Source organism: Melitaea cinxia, chromosome 12 (genome assembly GCF_905220565.1).
Source record: "Melitaea cinxia chromosome 12, ilMelCinx1.1, whole genome shotgun sequence".
Taxonomy (NCBI): domain Eukaryota; kingdom Metazoa; phylum Arthropoda; class Insecta; order Lepidoptera; family Nymphalidae; genus Melitaea; species Melitaea cinxia.
Genome location: NC_059405.1, coordinates 11,773,258 through 11,795,029, shown reverse-complemented (window position 1 = coordinate 11,795,029; position 21,772 = coordinate 11,773,258). Strand labels below are relative to the sequence as shown.

General features: G+C 34.7%; 2 protein-coding genes across 2 annotated transcripts; one reads left to right on the top strand and one right to left on the bottom strand.

Moving 5' to 3' along the window:
- Nucleotides 1-2,665: 2,665 nt before the first annotated feature.
- Nucleotides 2,666-6,081, bottom strand: LOC123658210. The gene is made up of 4 exons (XM_045593653.1): nt 5,928-6,081; nt 4,941-5,193; nt 4,575-4,705; nt 2,666-2,828 (listed from the first exon to the last, which is right to left on the bottom strand). The coding sequence occupies exons 1-4, from the start codon at nt 5,956-5,958 to the stop codon at nt 2,770-2,772; spliced, it is 474 nt and encodes a 157-aa protein (XP_045449609.1). The 5' UTR covers nt 5,959-6,081; the 3' UTR covers nt 2,666-2,769.
- A 2,626-nt stretch (nt 6,082-8,707) lies between these two features.
- LOC123658209 lies at nt 8,708-13,928 on the top strand. The gene is made up of 2 exons (XM_045593652.1): nt 8,708-8,943; nt 12,913-13,928. The coding sequence occupies exons 1-2, from the start codon at nt 8,826-8,828 to the stop codon at nt 13,707-13,709; spliced, it is 915 nt and encodes a 304-aa protein (XP_045449608.1). The 5' UTR covers nt 8,708-8,825; the 3' UTR covers nt 13,710-13,928.
- Nucleotides 13,929-21,772: the final 7,844 nt, after the last annotated feature.

Here is a 21,772-nt window from a genome sequence, read left to right as displayed (position 1 = left end):
GTACTTTTGACTGCAAATTCGCGGTTAAAAATACTTTTGACTGACGCTCTCCGTCAAAAGTAGTTTTAACAGCAAAAAAGCGTCAGTCAAAAGCACTATTAACTCGTTAGATGTGAATAAATTTAGTTAAATGATCTTGATAAACCATAATAAATTTATGCCCGCGATCTTCTTGCGACTGCATGTCAATCAGATCGACTTGGCAGCGGCTGTTCATTTCAGTGTGAAGGATCGGTTTCTAAACCTGACCCATCCTTTTCTTGCTTTTCTTCCTTTGGCATACTTTGCACATTGATAAATATATATTAATTATTTCTTTTGTAACATTAGCGTACTTTTTTGCCGTTTCATTCTTAAGTCTATCGCGACCACCATGCCCTATAGAAATATGAGCAGCATCAATAATGTCGTAGATTTCCTCAGCCGCCAAAAATATTTGACAGGTTCTGTGTTTGTAACTAATTTTTTTATATCACAAACTTCGGTGTGTGTTAAAGCGTTGTAGCCTGCTGTACTGTAATGGTGTTTCCTTTTCATTAAATTTCGCGTCTTCCACATCCATTGCAAACTTTTCAAATTTTACTTTTGTCATCACATTGAAATGACTATCTTTCATATCTTCCATCGCTAAAATTCTTTGCGAAAAGCCTTCTTTCTTTTCGTAGTCACTCATTTTTGTTCTAATATCAGCACATTCTCCACTAATAATGAGTAATATAAAAGTTTATATGTGCGTTTGTCGTTATTTTTATCGACCACCTTAACTTTTTAAGGGTTTTGACTGATACAACCAGTCAAAAGCACTTTTGACGGAATCATTTAGTCAAAAGTACTTTTAACCAGCTCCATTGGGCAAAAGTACTTTTAACTGTTATTTTAGTCAAAAGTATTATTGACTAAAGCAAACGGTCAAAAGTACTTCTGACTGATTTTGCTAGTCAATAGTGCTTTTGACTGGTTAAGAGTTTTGACTGCAACATATATATATATATATATATATATATATATATATTGTTGCGGACTAACGCAACACCACGGGCGCACGGTTCCCGAAACGGCTAATAAACCAGAGATATATATACAGTCCACTTAGTATTAATTTAACGTTCGCCAGAACACTAACAATATATATATATATATATAATATAGCTCATTTCTAAACAGTGTCAGAATTAGTCAGTCACGAATTTAAAATCTCGCATAAAAACATAAAACTTTCATAACTTCAGTGACTTCATTGTCACCATTAACCGGATCGTTAATAGAAAATTCGATATATTGTTTGTATTTTTTAAACTGTTACTAAGTGCAGTAAAACATGTGTGTATGTTTATATTTATAATAACGGGACCACATGACACGCACCTCCTTTCGATTAAAAAAAGAATCATCGAAATCGGTCCACCCAGTAAAAAGTTCTGAGGTAACATACACAAAAAAATTAATCAGATGAATTGAGAACCTCCTGCTTATTTGGAAGTCGGTTAAAAAGTACCAAGTAGCAATAGATTCCATGTGTGTTAAAAAGCTATTTAAGGTCAACGGTCGAAAAATTCGTTTTTGTTTAGTTAGATCTCTAAAAAGAATCTTAACAAAAAACGTAGCCTAGGTTAAAATGCACTGCGTTTAGTTCTATGTTTTCCACAGATATGTATGTATAATATATCATCGGCTATTGCATGTAGAGCAAGCAGGCTTTAATTGCCTTTAGGAACAGTCAACAGTATGTGCGTATGTTAAGCATATTTAAAATATCACATATTCAAAAGGGAGAAAGGCACTGTCTAGCTGCATTTCATTTATATATTTTTTTTCTGCGCCAAAAAAGCCATAAGAAATTATAAAAAACAAAAGACATGTTAATTAATTTGCAGTAAAACAAAGAGTCTAATTATGCTCTTTTTTGTCCTTTCCAATTATAAGAGCAAAAACCTTTGGCCAGCAAGTTTTACATATCCGGATTGTTACTGCAGCGTACTTTACACGTAGAAACTGCACATGGCCATTCTTACAATAATTTATAATAATATCTTGTTATCAATAGAAACTCGTATTAAAAATAGATTTTAATTGCCCCGTAAACAAGTTATTTGTTATCAATTAAGGAACGTTGCGTAGTATGTTTCTTTTAGAAGTAGTTGACAGCGGATTGTTTTTGAAGTAAAACCTCTTTACTTGACTTAGGGAGTAAGCTGGTGAATGCATGACGAGAGCGTTACGAAAAGTGTGATCGGGCTAGGCGAATGTATGTTGCGAGGGAGATATAAGTAAGATGGAGCTAAAGAAGTTTTACTTATTCAGTCGTGTGGTCTAAAGCGCACTATAGTCACAGCAGTGTAATAAAAAATGAAACGCTAATATCTTAACTTATCAGTTGCAAGAACATAGATACGAAATTACAACCGGCAAATGATTATAATGAATACCTATTGCTTTATTGCTTTTAATTTATCTGGGAGCTTCCTCTGACATAATGCTTCTGTTTATTAATACTCCTGAGTCCTAAGCAAGTAAGCATATTGTTATCGTATTGCCTAACTGCCAGTGGTATCTAATCATATATTCTCAAATATCGACGTAAGCCTCATAGGTATATCTACTTAAGCCTCTAGTAAAAGAGTACATTGAATCGGTTGCATTATTATTTTAAAAAAAATGTTTAACATTAATTTTTAGCACTACTTTATTATACAAGTTAATTAGAACACTTTTATAAGGTTTATTTTTGTTCCTTAAAAACAAAGAATTTAATTATCACAATATAATAGATTACGCGGTAGGCGCAACTGTTGCAGTAGGACACCTCGACGACCTCAGTAGAGTTACACCTGAAAAACGACCACATGATGTTTAGAATATTTATAAAAATAATAATTGAATGTATTCATTTTGATTTGCCAAGGAACTAAGAAAATCGATCGGTAAAACAATAACATTAAGTAATAAAGTTAAAAACCTACGATTTTAATATTTTTTTTAAACATTAAAATATTGTTTTATATTTTATAGCCATTATAGAAGATAGTAAATTTATGATTTTAACGGTCAAATATAAGAGTTGGTTATGTTATTGGTTAAGTGTGATAATTTATGTCTATAAATGTCGGTGAGATTCTTTATATGATTTTCCTTGTATACGTAAGTGGTAGATTTACACAACGGAAAAACAATTGTTAATATTAATTTAGCTAATTAATCTCACGGCCATATTGCGTGAACTCAATAAAATCATAGTAGTTCGTTTGACGAGATTTTGTTTTCTTGACTTAACTTAAGATTATATACCAAAAAAGAAGATTCTTTATACAAAATTTAGTTTTGACTTTTTATAACCAAAAAATATACCTACATATAAATTAGTAATTTATCTGTAAAATATGCTAACATTAAATATCAAATATAATTTTAAATTAATATAGTAGAAAAAATTAAGTTTCTTGTATTATGATAACAACAAAATACTGCATATTTTAATTATATTCATATTTAAAAAATAATAATAGTAACATCGTGGTTATTACAACATGATGAAATAATATATGTATATTCTTCAAAAACGTTCGTTCATCAGACTGACTTAAAATTGGAAGGTCATGACAAGACTCACAAGGTAAATATATAAGACAAACAGAAAAAGGATTAACACAAACCAGTTTGCCAGTTTTACCATATTTGAAATTGCTGTCGCGAAACGTTCTTTATTAACCGACTTCCAAAAAAGGAGGAGGTTCTCAATTCGACTGTATTTTTTTTTTTTTTTTTTATGTATGTTACATCAGAACTTTTGACTGGGTGGAGCGATTTCGACAAATTTTCTTTTAATCGAAAGGTGGTGTGTGCCAATTGGTCCCATTTAAATTTATTTGAGATCTAACAACTACTTTTCGAACTATATCTAATAATGCGTTTTTACTTGACGCTTTTTTCGTCGACCTGCGTTGTATTATACCGCATAACTTTCTACTGGATATACCGATTTGAATAATTCTTTTTTTGTTAGAAAGGGGATATACTTAGTTTAGTACCATGATATGGAAACCAGGATCTGATGATGGGATCCTAGAGAAATCGAGGGAAACTCTTGAAAATCCGCAATAACTTTTTACTGGGTGTACCGATTTTGATAATTCTTTTTTTGTTGGAAAGGGGATATCCCTAGTTTAGTACCATGATAAGGAAACCAGGATCTGATGAAGGGATCTTAGAGAAATCGAGGGAAACTCTCGAAAATCCGCAATAACTTTTTACTGGGTATACCGATTTTAATAATTTTTAATTTAAACGAAAGCTGATGTTTGTCATGTGGTCACATATAAATTTCATTGAGATCTGATAACGACTTTTTGAGTAATCTTTGATAACGCGCAGTTACTTGAGTATTTTTTCGTCGATCTACGTTGTATTACTCGTCGATGTAATTGAAGTCGGTTTTTTTTCGTTTGCGAGCAAACACAATTATATTATTTTGACTAGACACTTGTCACGTAACTGTGAATCAAATACGGAAAGCAAGACCATAGTCAGAAGATTGTAGCCTAACTATATAAGTTGTTTATAAAATAATGACTACTTACTGACTCCACAAGACTGATCACAGAACAATCTGCTTGGGTTATTATAAGTTACGCCGTTTGTGCCGCAAACTGGGTTGTACTCTGACGTCACAGGACAGGTTCTGCGGCACTGGTCTATGTTGGCTTGGTTTCTGATATAAAAAATACGTATTAAATTATAAACACTCGAGTTAATGATAAAGGACGAATTTTCGACTTAGAATTAGGGAAATTTATAGAACTGAGAGAGAAATCAAACGGGCGAGGCGCCACTATCTTGATGGTCTTGTGCGAAAACCGTTTTTTAACCTTACTTAAATGATGTTTTTTCGATTCTCATCCATTGACTACATTTTAAAAAAATCATAACATGTTTTGATAACCAACCCATCTACGTTGGGATTAGCTGTTGATGTGGATGATGTTGTACTCTGATCGGGCACGGGACGCGGTACTGGATCGGGACGGGGTACTGGCTCGGGACGCGATCCTGGGTTTGGTAATTGGGGGCCAGGTCTCCAAGGAGGAAACCGCCCAGAGTTTAACCAATTCCATCCAAATCTATCTTCTAAATCACCTTCTTCTTCATTTTGTCGCTTTTGTCTGTTGCTCATGCCAAATGCTTCATAACTTAAGGCTGCTGTAAGTGATAAATAATTTAAGTATAAATTGCAGATGTAAGCATAATATTTCTAAATAGAAAATATAAATCTTAGTTAATAGAGATAGAGAGAGATATTTTATTCGAGTTAAATGCAAAAAGGTTAACACTTATAACAATATATAAAATAATAATTGTGTTTTTAAACGAAGATCCGCTTACAATATCTTCGGAGCAGATAAAAAATAACATTTTATTAAAAATAATATTTCATACATAAAAACACAACATGTGTGACTTTAAAATATTTAACTAACCCTGACTGAAATTGTATGATAATATGTATCTAATGAGTAATCCGATCCATAATTTGTTAAGGGAGCCAAAAAGATTTCATATTTTATACAAATCAAAAAGCTCGTACAATTAATAACACATAATAGACACTTATATCACACCAAATTTAACACATAACCATACTAGGATACGCTACTTTGAGCGCCCATAGTAAAAGGGACCCTTTAGGGTATAATATTTTACATAAAGAAGATAAAGCGGTAGCTAGGCATAAGACCTTTACTAAAATTTAAAACCACAAAATCGGTAAAAAATTAATAATAACTTCGGTTTATATACGAAATTTAATGTCAAACATAAGCTACAAATATTTTGAAAAATAAACTTATTGTACAGTTAAATGTGAATTTTCCCAATTAATCTGTTATTAACCTATTATTGTATATATTACAAAAAAAAAAATAATTAAAACTTACCTATAATAAGTATTAAGAAGAACTTCTCCATTTTGTCACAAGTTTATTATGTTTTAGTAAAATTTTATATTATGTTTTGTCTCAAATATGTATGATCACTCTAAGAAGATCAATACAATACTGACGCAGCTTACTTGTGGCTTTGATTATTATAAGTTGATGCTTGTGTTGACGCGTTTACCAACTGGCCTGTAATATTGTTGCTTATTATTTTTATCGATAATGAATTTACCTGACTTTAAGTTTTTTACTATACAAATGTTTTTAATATTGTTTTTTTTTTTGAAAATGATTTTATCGTATTATTTATTTTGGTTGATTGTAGGAAAGAAGACTATTTTTAAACGAGTTAGTCTTAAATAATTATACTATGCTTACAAGTTACAATATAGATTATACTATTCAAATATTAAAAAGACGAGTGATAAATATGTTATCAATTAATTCAAATTATAATTATAAAGATTTTTACCTAAATAAATTTTAGGTCATTAATAAAAATTTATATTTTTTTAATTATCGACAAAGAAACATCTCTAGTATATAATTTATATTATAAGTTCTATACAACGTAAATTCCCAATGCTCTTAAATTTCCCGGGGTTAGTGAAATCACTATCTGTATTAATTTTGCTTACTAATGAAATCGTACGAGTAATTAATGTGACATTATTCGATCTTTAACAGGTAAAAACATGTGTTTTGACAAGTATATAATTTTTTGTTTGTACTTGAACTTCATTTTAATAAAAACACCGTTTTATGTAATGGATCTAAAATTCTTTTAATACTGATGGTGCGAATTCAATTCACAATCTGGATTTTTGTCCTTATCCGTTTTTAGAATAAAATTCACGTATAGCTATCGGTGCTTGGTTCTCCTCTCCTATTTTTTTTTTCATAAACGTTTTATAACAATCACTCTTGACTGGAAAATTTCCCGCCAATCGAACTGAGCTCTGTGCTTCTGCTGTCCAATGGTCGAAATTTGACAATAATTAATTATAAGTTTGAATATTATTAAGGTTCTGATGTCAAAGACTATACTTGTATAATAATAAACAAAAGAGTATATATGCGTGTGTGTCAAGTACATGGTAGTGAGTGTAATGTTTTTTTTATTGATTTAATGTATTTTTTATGAATGATTTAAAAAAAAAATTAGCATTCTCCTCTCCTTCTCTATACATATTAAGTATAAGTGTTCGAAATTTTATACTCCTCTATCCGCGCAATTTTTATAAAAAGGGGTACAAAGTTGTTATATTCTATATACAATATTTAATAACACTTGAAATTGAAGTCAATACATGGTATTCGTAACATGTTACCAATTTAGACGACGGTGATTCATTCTATTTTAATAAGCACCTATACTCTTATTTACTCAAAATGTCGAAGTACCGCCAATTTAAAACGAATTACATTTTTATCACGTGGAATCCGTATTTTACTATAATACCTGCTTCTAATATTAGAACTTGTCTATTGTGGTTTTTGTACAACCTTTTACGTATACGTATGTATAACTAACTGTAAGTGTTAAAGAAATAAAAAACATGATACTTATTTACAGTCAGTGTGTTCGCGACATCGCGCACCGGCATAGCTGACAGGGCGGTGGCTTGCTGCGTATACGGCTGGTGTTGCGTCCCTCCGCGCGCCCCTCCCCTTCTAGCGGTCACTTCTACTCTTAGCCGCACCGGGCTCACATCAAATAATATCAGTCTTTATAAGCATATATATTTTCTACAATAAATACAGTCTACTTGCTTTACATCTTTTATTTACACAAACAAATGGTCCTTCGAATGAAGAAAGCGACCTATAATTATAAAAATTGAAGATAACACGCCACACGTGCCATATTGGATTTTTACTACATTGGACAAACGATCGCCGGCCACAACTCGTGCAGCCCATTATAAGACGTTTGGAGTTAAAGGAACAAGAAGGAAATAGTACAGAGTGAGTTCGTTCCAATTCCTTTCTTTATTTCATTATTTTCATATTCCTTCATTTAATCCATTTCCAATAATTAGGATTGCATCTAATCGATAATTAAGAAAATTTACTTATCTTTTCATCTAATCATTAAACAATTTATGAAGGCATATAATAATAAGCATTGCATATTTAAATCACATACATACGTAAATTTAACAAATTTTACTTGCAGTTTATCTACTTATATATATCTACCCTCAATTATCAATTTTTTTTAACGTTTTAAATACAATATTATACCTAAGTTTTTAAATAATATTCATATTATATAGGTACTGCTACATATTAAATAACATTTCATATTAATTTCTACAATCGGCAATTGATTACAATCGTCGATATTTCTACAATCGTCAATTAATTTATCGCTTAACCGCATCCTACCTACATAATTTACTTGTCCATTATACTCGTAAAGTTCCGCTAAGAACAATAATTATTATACTTACATAAACTATAGAATTGACATATGTGATTAAACAAATACCTACATATTTCAGTTCATAAAACAAATGTTAAATAAATTAAAATAAAAAATATTAAATTTAATAATCATTAAACAAATACATATTATACTTATATTTTTATATTATTCTCTGTTTTGTTTTAAAAATGAGTTCTATTAAAGATTTAATTAAAAAACGCGGAGGCCTAAAAGCTAAACTTACATCATTCGGAAATTTTTTAAATCTTGTTAAAGGTCACGATATATTAGTGGATAGACAAAAATGTGAACTTGAATGTCGTCTTAGTAGAATTAACACTACATTTGACCAATTTGATGCATTACAGGCGGAGATTGAAACATTATCGGAACAAGTTGATGATGAATATAACGAGCGTATACAATACGAGGAGCAGTATTATAGTCTCGTAGGTGTGGCGCGCAGTATGTTAAATAGTGCAACGTCATCACCACCTTCTCGCGATGGATCGGTGTCGGGAGAACAAAATGTCAACTATACTCCTAAATTTAATTTACCGGTCATCAATGTACCACAGTTCGGAGGTGACTACCAGGATTGGTTGGAATTTCGAGATACGTATCTTTCAATTATTCATAACAATACTAATATTTCACAAGTACACAAATTTCATTATTTACGCGCTGCGTTGAAAGGTAGCGCATCTTTAATTATACAAAGTCTAGATATAACAGCAAACAATTACCCAATAGCATGGCAACTATTAACAGATAGGTACGACAACACACGTCTTTTAATTAATAACCACTTACAAGCTTTGTTTAAAACTAATCACATTACTTCTGAATCGAGTTCGGAGATTCGAAATCTTATTGATGTTTTGAATAAAAATTTAAGAGCACTTGGAGCGCTTGGTGAACCAGTCGATCACTGGGACACAATTATTATCTACATGATGTCGAAAAAATTGGATTGTGTTACAAATCGAAGATGGGAGGAATACAAAAGCAGCTTAAATTGTAATTCACCAAGTCTTGAACAATTTATACATTTTTTAAATAATAGGTGTGATTTGTTAGACACATTATATACTGAACCACCACCACCACCACCTTTGAATTACATTAATAAAAATCAATCAAACTTATCGAATAATAACAAAAATTCATACTTTAAAAAAGATATAGTAACAAGTAATGATAAATATAATAAGTATAATAAAAATATTTCATGCCCCATGTGTTCACAAAATCATTATTTGTTTTCATGTCCATCATTCATTAAACTTGATATCGACGCACGAATAAAAAAAGCCACGGAAAGCAGAATATGCATCAACTGCTTACGTCCAGGTCATAATCGAAATCGGTGTAGATTATCAAATTGTAAATATTGTAATCTTAAACATAACACTCTTTTGCACAAAGATGGTTTCAAAAAAGAATTATCATCATCATCTTCTAATTTAGCCCTTACAACAAATGTATCATCATCTCCTTATAGCTCTTGTGTCATATTATCCACAGCTTTGGTGCACGTGAAAGATAAAGACGGCTACTTTCATACAGCAAGAATGCTATTGGACAATGGGAGTACTTGCAACTTCATTACAGAGGAGCTGTGTCACAGGCTTGGTTTGGTAAGACGTAACACTAACTCCACTATTTCTACAATAAATAGTCATACAACAAGTGCCATAGAGATATGTGAACTAGCATTTGAGTCTTGTTGTGGTGATTACAGGGCAGATATCAATTGTTATATTTTGCCAAAAATCACTAATGCTCTTCCTAGTTCTTACATAAACATTACGCATCTACCTATTCCCCCAGAAATTAAATTAGCTGACCCTACATTCAACACACCTTCTTCAATTGACATTTTAGTAGGCGCAGAAATATTTTGGGCAGTATTAAATTCAGAAACCTGTAATATCGGTTCATCATATCCAAAGTTGCATTCTTCTAAGCTGGGATGGCTTCTGTCCGGTTGTATTTATAATAACTATAGGCAAAATAATAATGTCTGTTATCATACTTCTAATCACGAATTAGATCACACTTTAACAAAATTTTGGGAGTTAGATTCAATTTCTTCTCAATATTCATTTTCTCATGAAGAAAAAGCTTGTGAGGATATATTTCAAAATTCTACTTACCGCACTTCAACTGGTCAATTCGTAGTTACAATACCATTAAAGAGCTCACCAGACAGCTTAGGAGATTCATACGCTTTAGCTAAACGGCGATTTCTCGCACTTGAAAACAGATTTAAACGAAATAGTAAATTTAAACATGACTATGATGAATTCATTGAAGAATACATTGATCTCGGCCACATGTCGTTAAATTTACACAATTCACACATCGCCAATAAACATAATTATTACTTGCCACATCATGGAGTAATTAGAGAGTCAAGTACAACATCGAAATTGCGCGTTGTTTTTGACGCATCTGCCGTTACGACGTCTGGTAAGAGCTTTAATGATATACAAATGATAGGCCCTAAAACTCAAGATGACCTTTTTTCTATATTGTTGAGATTCCGTGAACATAAATACGCCGTAACTGGGGACGTCGAAAAGATGTATAGAGCTGTATTAGTCCATGAATCACAGCGCTCTTTACAACAAATTATATACAGATTTAATTCAAATGAACCATTTAAAACGTACACACTTAATACTGTTACATATGGAACCTCATCAGCTCCATATTTGGCCACAAATTGTCTGGTATCTCTTGCTAATGAAACATCAAATTTAAATGCCCAGCGTTCTATTAAACACGATTTTTACATCGATGATTTTTTGGGGGGTGCGAACTCAATAGAATCGGCTATTGAACTAGCTAAGGATATAAGGTCTACTCTAGAATCCGCAAAGTTTAACTTACGAAAGTGGCAATCGAACAGTCAAGAAATTTTAGATAGTTTGAATTTTAGTAATGATCGTACAAATAAAAAATTAAATTTAGACTCTTCACCTTCTAAAACATTAGGATTATACTGGGATACTTCAGTTGATACTTTTTATTTTTCAATAGACAATTCTTTTGAACATCAATACACAAAACGTAACATTCTTTCATTTATCAGTCAAGTCTTTGACCCTTTAGGCTTAGTGGGCCCTTGTATATTGCAGGCAAAAATTTTACTACAACACTTATGGTCGCAAAAGTGTGGGTGGGATGATGAAGTACCACCTAAAATCAAACACGAATTCATTAACATAATCAGTTGTCTCAGTCATCTAAATTCAATACGCATACCACGTTGGACTTTACAAGATAATCCCCAAGAAGTGCAACTACACGTATTCACAGACGCCTCAGAACGTGGTTATGGTGCGTGTGTTTATGTAAGAACTATTTCTACCAGTGGCTTAATTCATGTTTGCCTTTTGACATCAAAAAATAAGGTGTCGCCTCTAAAACCTACAACTATACCTCGATTAGAGCTATGCGGCGCTTTATTAGGTACAAGACTCTATAAAAAAGTTGAAAAATCCTTAACGATAGAGTTTAATGATTGCTATTTTTGGTGCGACTCTACAATAGTTTTGGGCTGGCTCTCAACAGAGTCAAGTTCCCTTAAGCAATTTGTAAGAAACAGAGTAAATGAGATAAAAGAGACCACAAGTTGTATGAAATGGAGTTATGTGCAGTCTAAACTGAACCCTGCTGACTTAGCTTCTCGGGGGGTGAATGCTGACTTCCTCAGCGCTTCCGCACTTTGGTGGAAAGGCCCTGACTTTCTACATACACCAGAATTTCATATTCCTTCTACTCCAAATTTTAATAACATTTCACTTCCAGAGCTTACACATCACGTACATAATAATAATTCATTAATAAATAATAAAAATTTATTACATCAATTAGTTCATCAAACATCAAATTTTAAAAAATTAATAAGAGTATTAGCATACATCTATAGATTCATTTTTAATTGCCGAAATAAATTGAATAAACTTAATAATTTTTTATCTTCTTCAGAATTACAAACGGCACAAAAGCGTCTTCTCAGTTATTCGCAGCAGGAAATGTTCCCTGAAGAATATGCATTACTCATGGCTTCCAAACCAATACCAAAGGGTAGTAGGTTACGAGCACTTACACCTTTTTTAGATTCAGATAATTTAATACGAGTTGGTGGAAGATTAAAAAATTCATTTTACACATACGACATTAAGCATCCCATAGTATTGTGCTCAAAACATCATTTAACTAAAATAATTTTTGAATGTAAGCATAAGGAATTATTTCATGGTGGCGCTCAATTAATTTTATCCAATATAAGAAATCATTTTTGGCCATTGGGTGGCAGAAATTTAGCGAAATCAATTGTTCATGCTTGCATTCGATGTACAAGACATAACGCAAAATCACCACAACCCATTATGGGTAACTTGCCAGCTGAAAGAACGTATCTTGAATTTCCTTTCCTGAATACAGGAGTCGATTACGCTGGTCCGATTTTAATAGCTGATCGAAAGGGACGCGGTTGTAAATTGCATAAGTCTTATATTTGTGTTTTCATCTGTTTTGCAGTCAAGGCCGTGCATTTAGAGCTTGTGACAGATCTTAGCAAGGACGCATTCTTGGCTGCGTTCAATCGTTTCATATCAAGGAGGGGTAAACCTCAAAACATATATTCCGATAATGGTACAACCTTCGTAGGAGCATGCAATGATCTTAAACGTTTTTTAAAATTTAATAATCCTTATATACAAAGTAATTTAGCCGAACTTAATATTAATTTTAATTTTATACCGCCATATTCGCCTCACTTTGGGGGTATTTGGGAGGCTGCAGTGAAATCTGTTAAAACTCTTTTGTATCGTATTTTAAATTTAACACATCTAGTTTATGAGGAACTTTCAACATGTTTATATCAAATAGAAGCAATCCTTAATTCAAGACCTCTTACGCCTTTGTCCACAGACCCTCTAGACCTTACCTTTTTAACACCAGCCCACTTCCTTATTGGACGACCGCTCATGTCTGTTCCTTATCCCCCACTTCAAGACGTGAACATTAATAGACTTCAACGCTTTCAGAGAATAGAGAAGCTGAGACAGCATTTTTGGAGCCGCTATACACATGAATATATACATCAACTTCAACAGAAACAGAAATGGCACGCATCTTCTGGGAAACTGGAAATCGGAGACATAGTCCTGATCAGGGATGCCAGTGCACCACCATTACTTTGGTCTATGGGGAAAGTAATAAAGCTGATGAAGGGCAGTGACGGAGTTTGCAGAGTTGCCGAAGTACAAACAAAGAGAGGCCCTATAATTCGAAGTTTTAACAATCTCTGTCCTCTTCCAGTTAAACAAATTTGAAGATCATAATCTTCAAGGCCCGGGAGTATGTTCGCGACATCGCGCACCGGCATAGCTGACAGGGCGGTGGCTTGCTGCGTATACGGCTGGTGTTGCGTCCCTCCGCGCGCCCCTCCCCTTCTAGCGGTCACTTCTACTCTTAGCCGCACCGGGCTCACATCAAATAATATCAGTCTTTATAAGCATATATATTTTCTACAATAAATACAGTCTACTTGCTTTACATCTTTTATTTACACAAACACAGTGTAAATATAAATTGTAACACAAGTAGGTAAGTTGCTTGTTTATCAAAGTGTTTACTGGTATGTATTTAATTAAATTGTATAGATACATGTAATACAATACTTTAATAGTCATAGTAACGCAGTAATATATCATGTCTAATACTACTATAATTACAACATAAGTACGACATAATTATGACGTCTTAAATGAAATAAAATATCCACTATAATCACATATTTAATATGTAACTAAATTACACAGTGAATATATAATTATTATTAGTTATATATTCATAATAGTATTTTAATATATAATTATTATTAGTTAAATGTGAACAGGACTTCAGTTTATTTTACGTTTTATAATTAAAAACAATGAAACAAATATTAACCTTACCTTAACATTTTTTCTTAAATATTAAAATAAAAGTTATAATGAAATCTACTTTACTCCGCCTACTATTAACATTTTAGTAACTATAATTGTGTTTGCTAGTAAATAAAAATTTATTATTTTATTTTTTAGACAAAATTTTTAATTTCTAATTTTTTACGATACAAAATTAAAAAATACATACAACCCTAAATTTTCAACCCTCTACCATCAACCCCTATTTTTAATAGCGTTTAGTGGCAAGACAACGATTGCCGGGTCAGCTAGTATATAACTATATATATATATATATATATATATATATATATATATATATATATATATATATATATATATATATTGTTGCGGACTAACGCAACACAACGGGCGCGGTGCGCGGCGAGGGACGGAGGGACAGCCCCACCATCGGATCGGAGCGAAGACAGCGGCGGCTCGACCTACGACACGTCAGCGACCCTTTGATTCTACGCATAAGACGATCTTTTTAATTTTTGCTGCATTCATATTTATGTTCCCGAAACGGCTAATAAACCAACTCAACTTCGAACAGTTTTCGACGCTTCAGCGGCCACCTCTTCAGGCGTGTCACTTAATGGTCGGTCCAACTGTACAAGAAGATCTTTACTTCGTTTCGATACGTTTCCGTCAACATAAGTATGTCGTTACTGGAGATATTGAAAAAATGTATTGAGCGATTGAACTCAATCCGTCACAACGCTCTCTTCAAAAGATTATTTTTCGTTATAATTCTAATGAACCGTTAAGAGCTTATACTCTTAATACGGTGACTTATGGCACGGCATCTGCGCCATGATTAGCCCCTAAATGTTTGGTTACATAAGCATCAAATGTCCTTGATGATGATGTGAAACAGTCTAAACAAAAAGATTTTTATATGGATGACTATATAGGGGGTCTTCTACTATTACCAATACCGTAACACTTTGCAAGGGCGTAATATCTACCTTAGAATGAGCTAAATTTAATTTAAGAAAATTAAGGTCTAATAATCTATCAATTTTAAAACAGACATCTCCTTGTTATGATAAAACGAATAATATTTTAAAATTTTCAGAAACTAATTCTAATGTTGCTTCAAAAACTTTAGATCTCAGCTGGATATGTGATTCTGATATTCTGTCATTTTATTATACATATATTTTTTTTTCTTTAATTGTAAGAACGTACAATTAGGCACGTAAACATCTTAATATCGATATATTTTCTAATAACCAAATGTATGTAAGTATACATATATAATAATAATAATTAGATAAATAACATTAAACTAAAAAAACCTTAAGTATATATATATGTACATAATATAATAATTAAAAAATATTATTAAAAGGAGTCCCTTTAGGCAAGGTTCCGAAGATACTGGCAGCGTTCCCCCTTTGAATAGCTAGACTAATTCTTTGTCCGAAGTAGCTGCCAGCTCTTCGGTCTCCTGTGACGTCGAATAACCTTTTCGATATTTCCTTAAAAAGTGTTATAGCACTAGGACCCCACGGACCAAGGGTCTCGACACCGAATGGGACAAAATCATATTCGGAGCCTAGACCCCTGTATTTGTCTGCTTTTGTTTTTTCCGCCGCTTCACAAGCCGCACCAGCTCTGTTGTTGGTTCCATGTAGATGGGAAGGGGCCAGCGTGTCTGAACAGGTTGCATCCCATACCAGCACCCGGCCCATCTTCCATGGAATCAAACTCATACCATCCGGTCTCTTGCCATCGTCTCTTGCAATACCAGTTGGCTCAAGTAGACTTGGCACGTTGACGGTGGCAAGGGACCGGCGTATGATATCGTTAAGTGCGGCATGTCTCGAGAAGCGGCCTGCACTTTTTAGGCATGACAGACCGTGATGTCCTAGCTTATCGACATCACTGCCACAGGGACATTTATGAGGAGCGCAGACCGGAACCCCAAGCGGTAGACAGGTTTCGATTCGGAGCGTGTCAGGCTCAAGAAATGTTATAAAAAGTTCGCATTTGCTAAAATTAAGTTCCAAACCAATGGCTTCAAATTTATTTTTAATTAAAAAAAGGTCCGAAAACACAGTATCCACATCACCTCCTAGGGTTCCGTCGTCCAAATACCATACGTTGAATTTTGAATTTAGATTTTTAATTATCGGATTTATAGCTAAACTAAAAATTGCAGGCCCAAGGGGATCACCCTGTTGACAACCTACTTCCGAGGACAGTTCATTAGAACGATATAATAATTTTGTTGGGTCAGCGTAACTGAGAAGAAGATAATTGTATAATTCCGGTATATACTGTTTTATTTCTGTCAGCAGGGTATCCCTATTTACCGAATTGAAAGCATTTTTGACGTCAATTTTGAGCAACACGTCAGGCCGGTCGTAAGGTAGGAAAGAGCGTAAGGCATGGACGGCTGCCTCACAGCCTCCTTTTACACCGAAGCCTAACTGTACGGGTTCAAATTCCGAATTTAATTTTGGTAAAATTTGTCTAACAGCAATTTTGGAGGCCAGACGTCGAAGTGTTGATCCAACAGCAATCGGTCTCACCCCTCCGTCCTTTTTGGTGAGGGCGATGAGGTTCGCGCCGAAAAGAATGGGAACAATTTCTGGATTGACATTACCGGAATACATAAAATTGATTAATTTAGTGATCGAATTTACAAGTTGCTCACCTGCATCACCCACAGAATGCGATGTTAAGTCTTTCAAATGTTGGGGTGAGATTCCATCTAAACCTGCAGCCGAACCTGGTTTAAAAGATAAAATGGCACCCGTAACATCTTTGTTTTGAATTTGAAGGCATTCTTGCCTTGCTGTTGGTGGGTCTAGAAAAAATGGGTTTACTGGAGCTGGAGGGTGTTTTGTCCGTAAAGCCTGAAGGGTGTCAGGGGTATCTGGTGATAGCACGTCGTTGGAGAACAAAAGGCGAGCGGCACCTTTGAGGTCTCCGTCACAGATTTTGTTTTCGATGACTTTGTTGCGATTACGAGGGGCATCATGCTTGATTGGAGGTGCGGGAGAAGGCGAGGAGCTTAGAGCACAGTTATTCTTAATCTTTTGTGTCAACGATAAATTCGGTTCATCAGTTTTTATTATATGTAATGTGCTGTATGAGAATAAAAATAGGTTCTGCCAGTCTTGAGTACAATTGCTAATGTAACATTTCTGGATTAATTGTGACAAATGCTTAGCAACTGTTATTCGAGCTCCTCGAGGGATTCTTTTAGCTATGGGTATACTATTTTTCAAATGGCTGAGATATGTGTGGAAAGGAGTTGCATCGTTGGCTACATAAGTAGGCGCACGCGGAATAATGGGATGGATGTCTGAAGGTGAACTATTTTGGCTACATTTCCTGTGTGTTTTTGTAGTATGTATTTTGAGGCCTTTCAATGATTTGAAGTTCTTGTTGCACTGTGTACATGTATGGGTCGTGTTCGACGTGCCATCACAAGATTGGGTCACGGACTGCATTTAAAACATTTAAATACATTCATAAAAAAAAGGAATAACTTAAAAACAAATTAAAAAAAACACAATAAAGTAACTTAAAATAAACACCGATTAAAAATAAAAATAATAAGTCTAAGTTAAAATATGACGGCTGCTTGTTTAAATAACCAGGAGCGTCACAGAAAGGTCTTGCAATTGGACGCAGTGGAAGAGACTGATGGCGGCCTTAGCAACCGCATTTGAGCTTTCACAACACATTAGCTTACAGACATTAATTTGTAAAACTCCATTCACTGTTTATTTCAATTCGCTTTTCTTTTTTTTCTGTCATTTTTAATTAATATTGAACTTCATAAAAAAGTAACTAATCGTCACAATCTTAGTGTCATCAGCCAAATTTATGGCCTTGTAGGCCTCTGCGTCATTCAGGCTAAAATTATTATGCAAAGGTTATGGATTGAACAATATTCATGGGATGATGAAGTGTGTACTGCAATTAAAAATCGTTGGTTAGCTTTTGCGAGTCGGTTGTCTTCCCTTAATGAATTAAAAATTCCCCGTTGGGTTCTAAGTGATGATTTTAATATTTTAGAAATTCATGTTTTTTCAGAAGCTTCAGAACGAGCATACGGTGCTTGTTTGTATATTCGTTTTGTGCATAAATCAGGGCTAGTGACTCCTAAGAATAGAGTAGCGCCGATAAAGCCAACGACAATGCCTCGTCTTGAGCTTTACGGAGCCTTGCTTGCTGCAAGGTTGTGCGCTAAGGTACTAGCCTCTTTAACTCTAAATATAAGTAAATGTCGATTTTGGTGTGATTCAACTATCGTCTTAGGATGGTTGAATCACCTCTTCAAATGAAAAGTTTCATACGAAACCGTGTTCATGAAATTCAAGAAATCGCCGAGGGTCACACGTGGTGCTACGTACCGTCAACAGACAACCCGCGGATCTTGTTTCTCGGGGGGTGAAGGCTGATTCCATCAGTAGTTCTTCTTTGTGGTGGCACGGCCCCACGTTCTTATTAAAACATGAAAACGAGTGGCCACAAATGCCTAGATTTAACGAGAAACAATATCTACCTAAGTTACCTTCTTATTCTCTTTTGGTTAATAATACTCCTAATATAGATCTTATTTCTAGTCTAATTAATAAAACATCAAATTTTACCTATTTACAAAGATCGATAGCGTATTTACAAAGATTTATTTACAATTGTCGCAACAAAACTAAATTAAAAGGATATTTATCGGTAACAGAGCTTCATTAAATTTAATAATACAAAAGGTTCAATTGTAAATGTTTCCCGATGCATATGTTATTTTAAAATCTGCTAAAAAGCTACCGACTAAGAATAGACTGTCTACTTTATCTCCATTCTTGGACACAAATAATATAATTAAAGTTGGTGGCAGGCTTTATAATGCTCCATACAGTTACGATACCAAACATCCTATTTTAATTTGTAGCAAACATCATTTTAGTGAAACTTTATTAAATTATTTTCATTTAAAATATTTACATGTTGGTCCACAGGTACTTTTAGCGAATACAAGACAGACTTATTGGCCCTTAGGTGGCAGAAACTTATCAAAAGGTATTGTCAATAAGTGTGTTCGGTGTCGCAGATACAAGGCCGAAACTATTCAGCTTGTAATAGAGCAGTTACCTGCATCACGAACTCAATTAGAATTTCCTTTTTTACACTGTTCCGTGCACTATGCTGGGCCGGTGTTAGTAGCAGACCGAAAAGGCAGAGGTTGTAAGCTTATTAAATGTTATTTGGCAATTTTTATTTGTAATTCTGTAAACGCCTGTCATATCGAACTCGTTACGGCACTATCGACAGAAGCAGATATTGCCGCGTTAAATCGCTTCGTGTCACGACGCGGTAAACCTTCAAGTATCACTTCTGATAACGGTAAAAACTTTGTGGGCACCTTTAATGAATTATCTAAATTTTTTGCACAATCAGATCTTGAAGGTCATTTTGCTGGACAAGGTATTGAATTTAAATTTGTGCCTCCCTATAGCCCACATTTTAACGGCTTAGCTGAAGCAGCAGTTCGATGTACTATACATCACCTTCGTAGGTTACTTCAAATCACTCATTTCACTTATGAAGAGATGTCTACTTGCCTCACTCAAGTAGAGGCAGTTTTGAACTCCCGTCCCTTAACCCCATTTTCCTCTGATCCTTGTGATTTTTCCGCTTTGACTCCTGCCCATTTTTTAATTGGACGACCATTAATGTTTATTCCTCATCGAGAGGTATCAGCTGTTAACATCAATGCTCTTGAACGCTTTAAAAGGATACAACTTATATGGCAACATTTTTGGAGTCATTTCTCATTGGAATACATCTCGTTACTTCAGGCCAAGACAAAGTGGAAGTCCTCAAGATCGGAGCTTAAGCCTGGGTCTCTTGTTTTCTTAAGGAAAAAGCTTTTCCACCTCTTGTTTGGTGTTTGGGAAGGGTAATCAACACATACCCGGGCAGCGATAGGATTTCTAGAGTGGCCGAAATCTGGACCAAGGGTGGCACCATTAGAAGGGCATTTAATAATATATGTCCACTTCTAGATCTTGAAGCCTCCACCTCTCAAGCCGGGGAGCATGTTGCGGACTAACGCAACACAACGGGCGCGGTGAGCGGCGAGGGATGGAGGAACAGCCCCACCATCGGATCGGAGCGAAGACAGCGGCGGCTCGAACTACGACACGTCAGCGACCCTTTGATTCTATGCATAAGACGATCTTTTTAATTTTTGCTGCATTGATATTTATGTTCCCGAAACGGCTAATAAACCAGAGATATATATACAGTCCACTTAGTATTAATTTAACGTTCGCCAGAACACTAACAATATCTAATATATAAAATTCTCGTGTCATAGTGTTAAACATTGAACTCCTCCGAACGGCTCGACCGATTTTAATAAAATTTGTGGGCATATCGGGTAGGTCTGAGAATCGGCCAACATCTATTTTTCATACCCCTAAGTTATAGAGGGGGGAGGATTGAGAGGGTTAATAAAATATAAGGCAAAACAACGTTTGCGGGGTCAGCTAGTATATATATATATATACACACACGCTCGAATTGAGTAACCTCCTCCTTTTTTGAAGTCGGTTAAAAAACGTATAGACGTGTTTTTAGTGATATTATATCAATTTATATTATTAAAGAAACGACCAAAAGATATCATTTCTAAAAAATAAATGTAAAAATTTTTACTTTTCTCTGAAACGCTCCAAGTACAGATAAAAAGGTTCCAGTTTTAAAAAATATCGTAAATTTTTAAAAAGTATAAATTAATTTATAATCAGTTGTCATAATATTGTATACAAGTATGTTGATTGATTGATTGATTGTTAACGGGCCATTTTCCGCAACTCGACGTCTCCGTGCGAAGCCTAGCAGACCCTTCACGTTGCCGACGACTTCCTGGAGCGACCTCGGGGCCCAAAAGTGTAGTGCCCTGTAGTTCGCCACACTACCGCATTCCAGCAGGATATGTGAGACTGTTTCTTTTGCCTTCATGCACGCTCTGCATAGGGGGCTGTCTGTAACACCTAAATCGTGTAAGTGTTTGTTAAGCAAGTCATGTCCGGTAAGAGCCCCGACCAGTAGTCGGAGCTGAGCTCTCTCATAACCGCGAAGTTTGCGGGACAATCCTGGGTTGATCCTCGGAAGAGCTTCCTTGGTCTGCCTGCAGGTAATTAGGTTTGACCAATATTCTTGGTGCCATTACCTTGGTGTTGTGTCGCAGCTGGCTTCGCAACTATCCGAAAGGCAGGGACAGAATGGGTTCGGGTCCGTAGATCCTCAACTCCGATCCCTTCCTCTCCAGTCGATCAGCCGCGTCGTTGCCTCGCGATCCACTGTGACCCTTTATCCATTGAAGGGTAATGGTGTTTGTTTCACTTACCTTTGTCAGAGCTCGACGGCACTCGTATATTAGCCCTGATGTCATAATGTCGCTCTGCAGGGCTTGC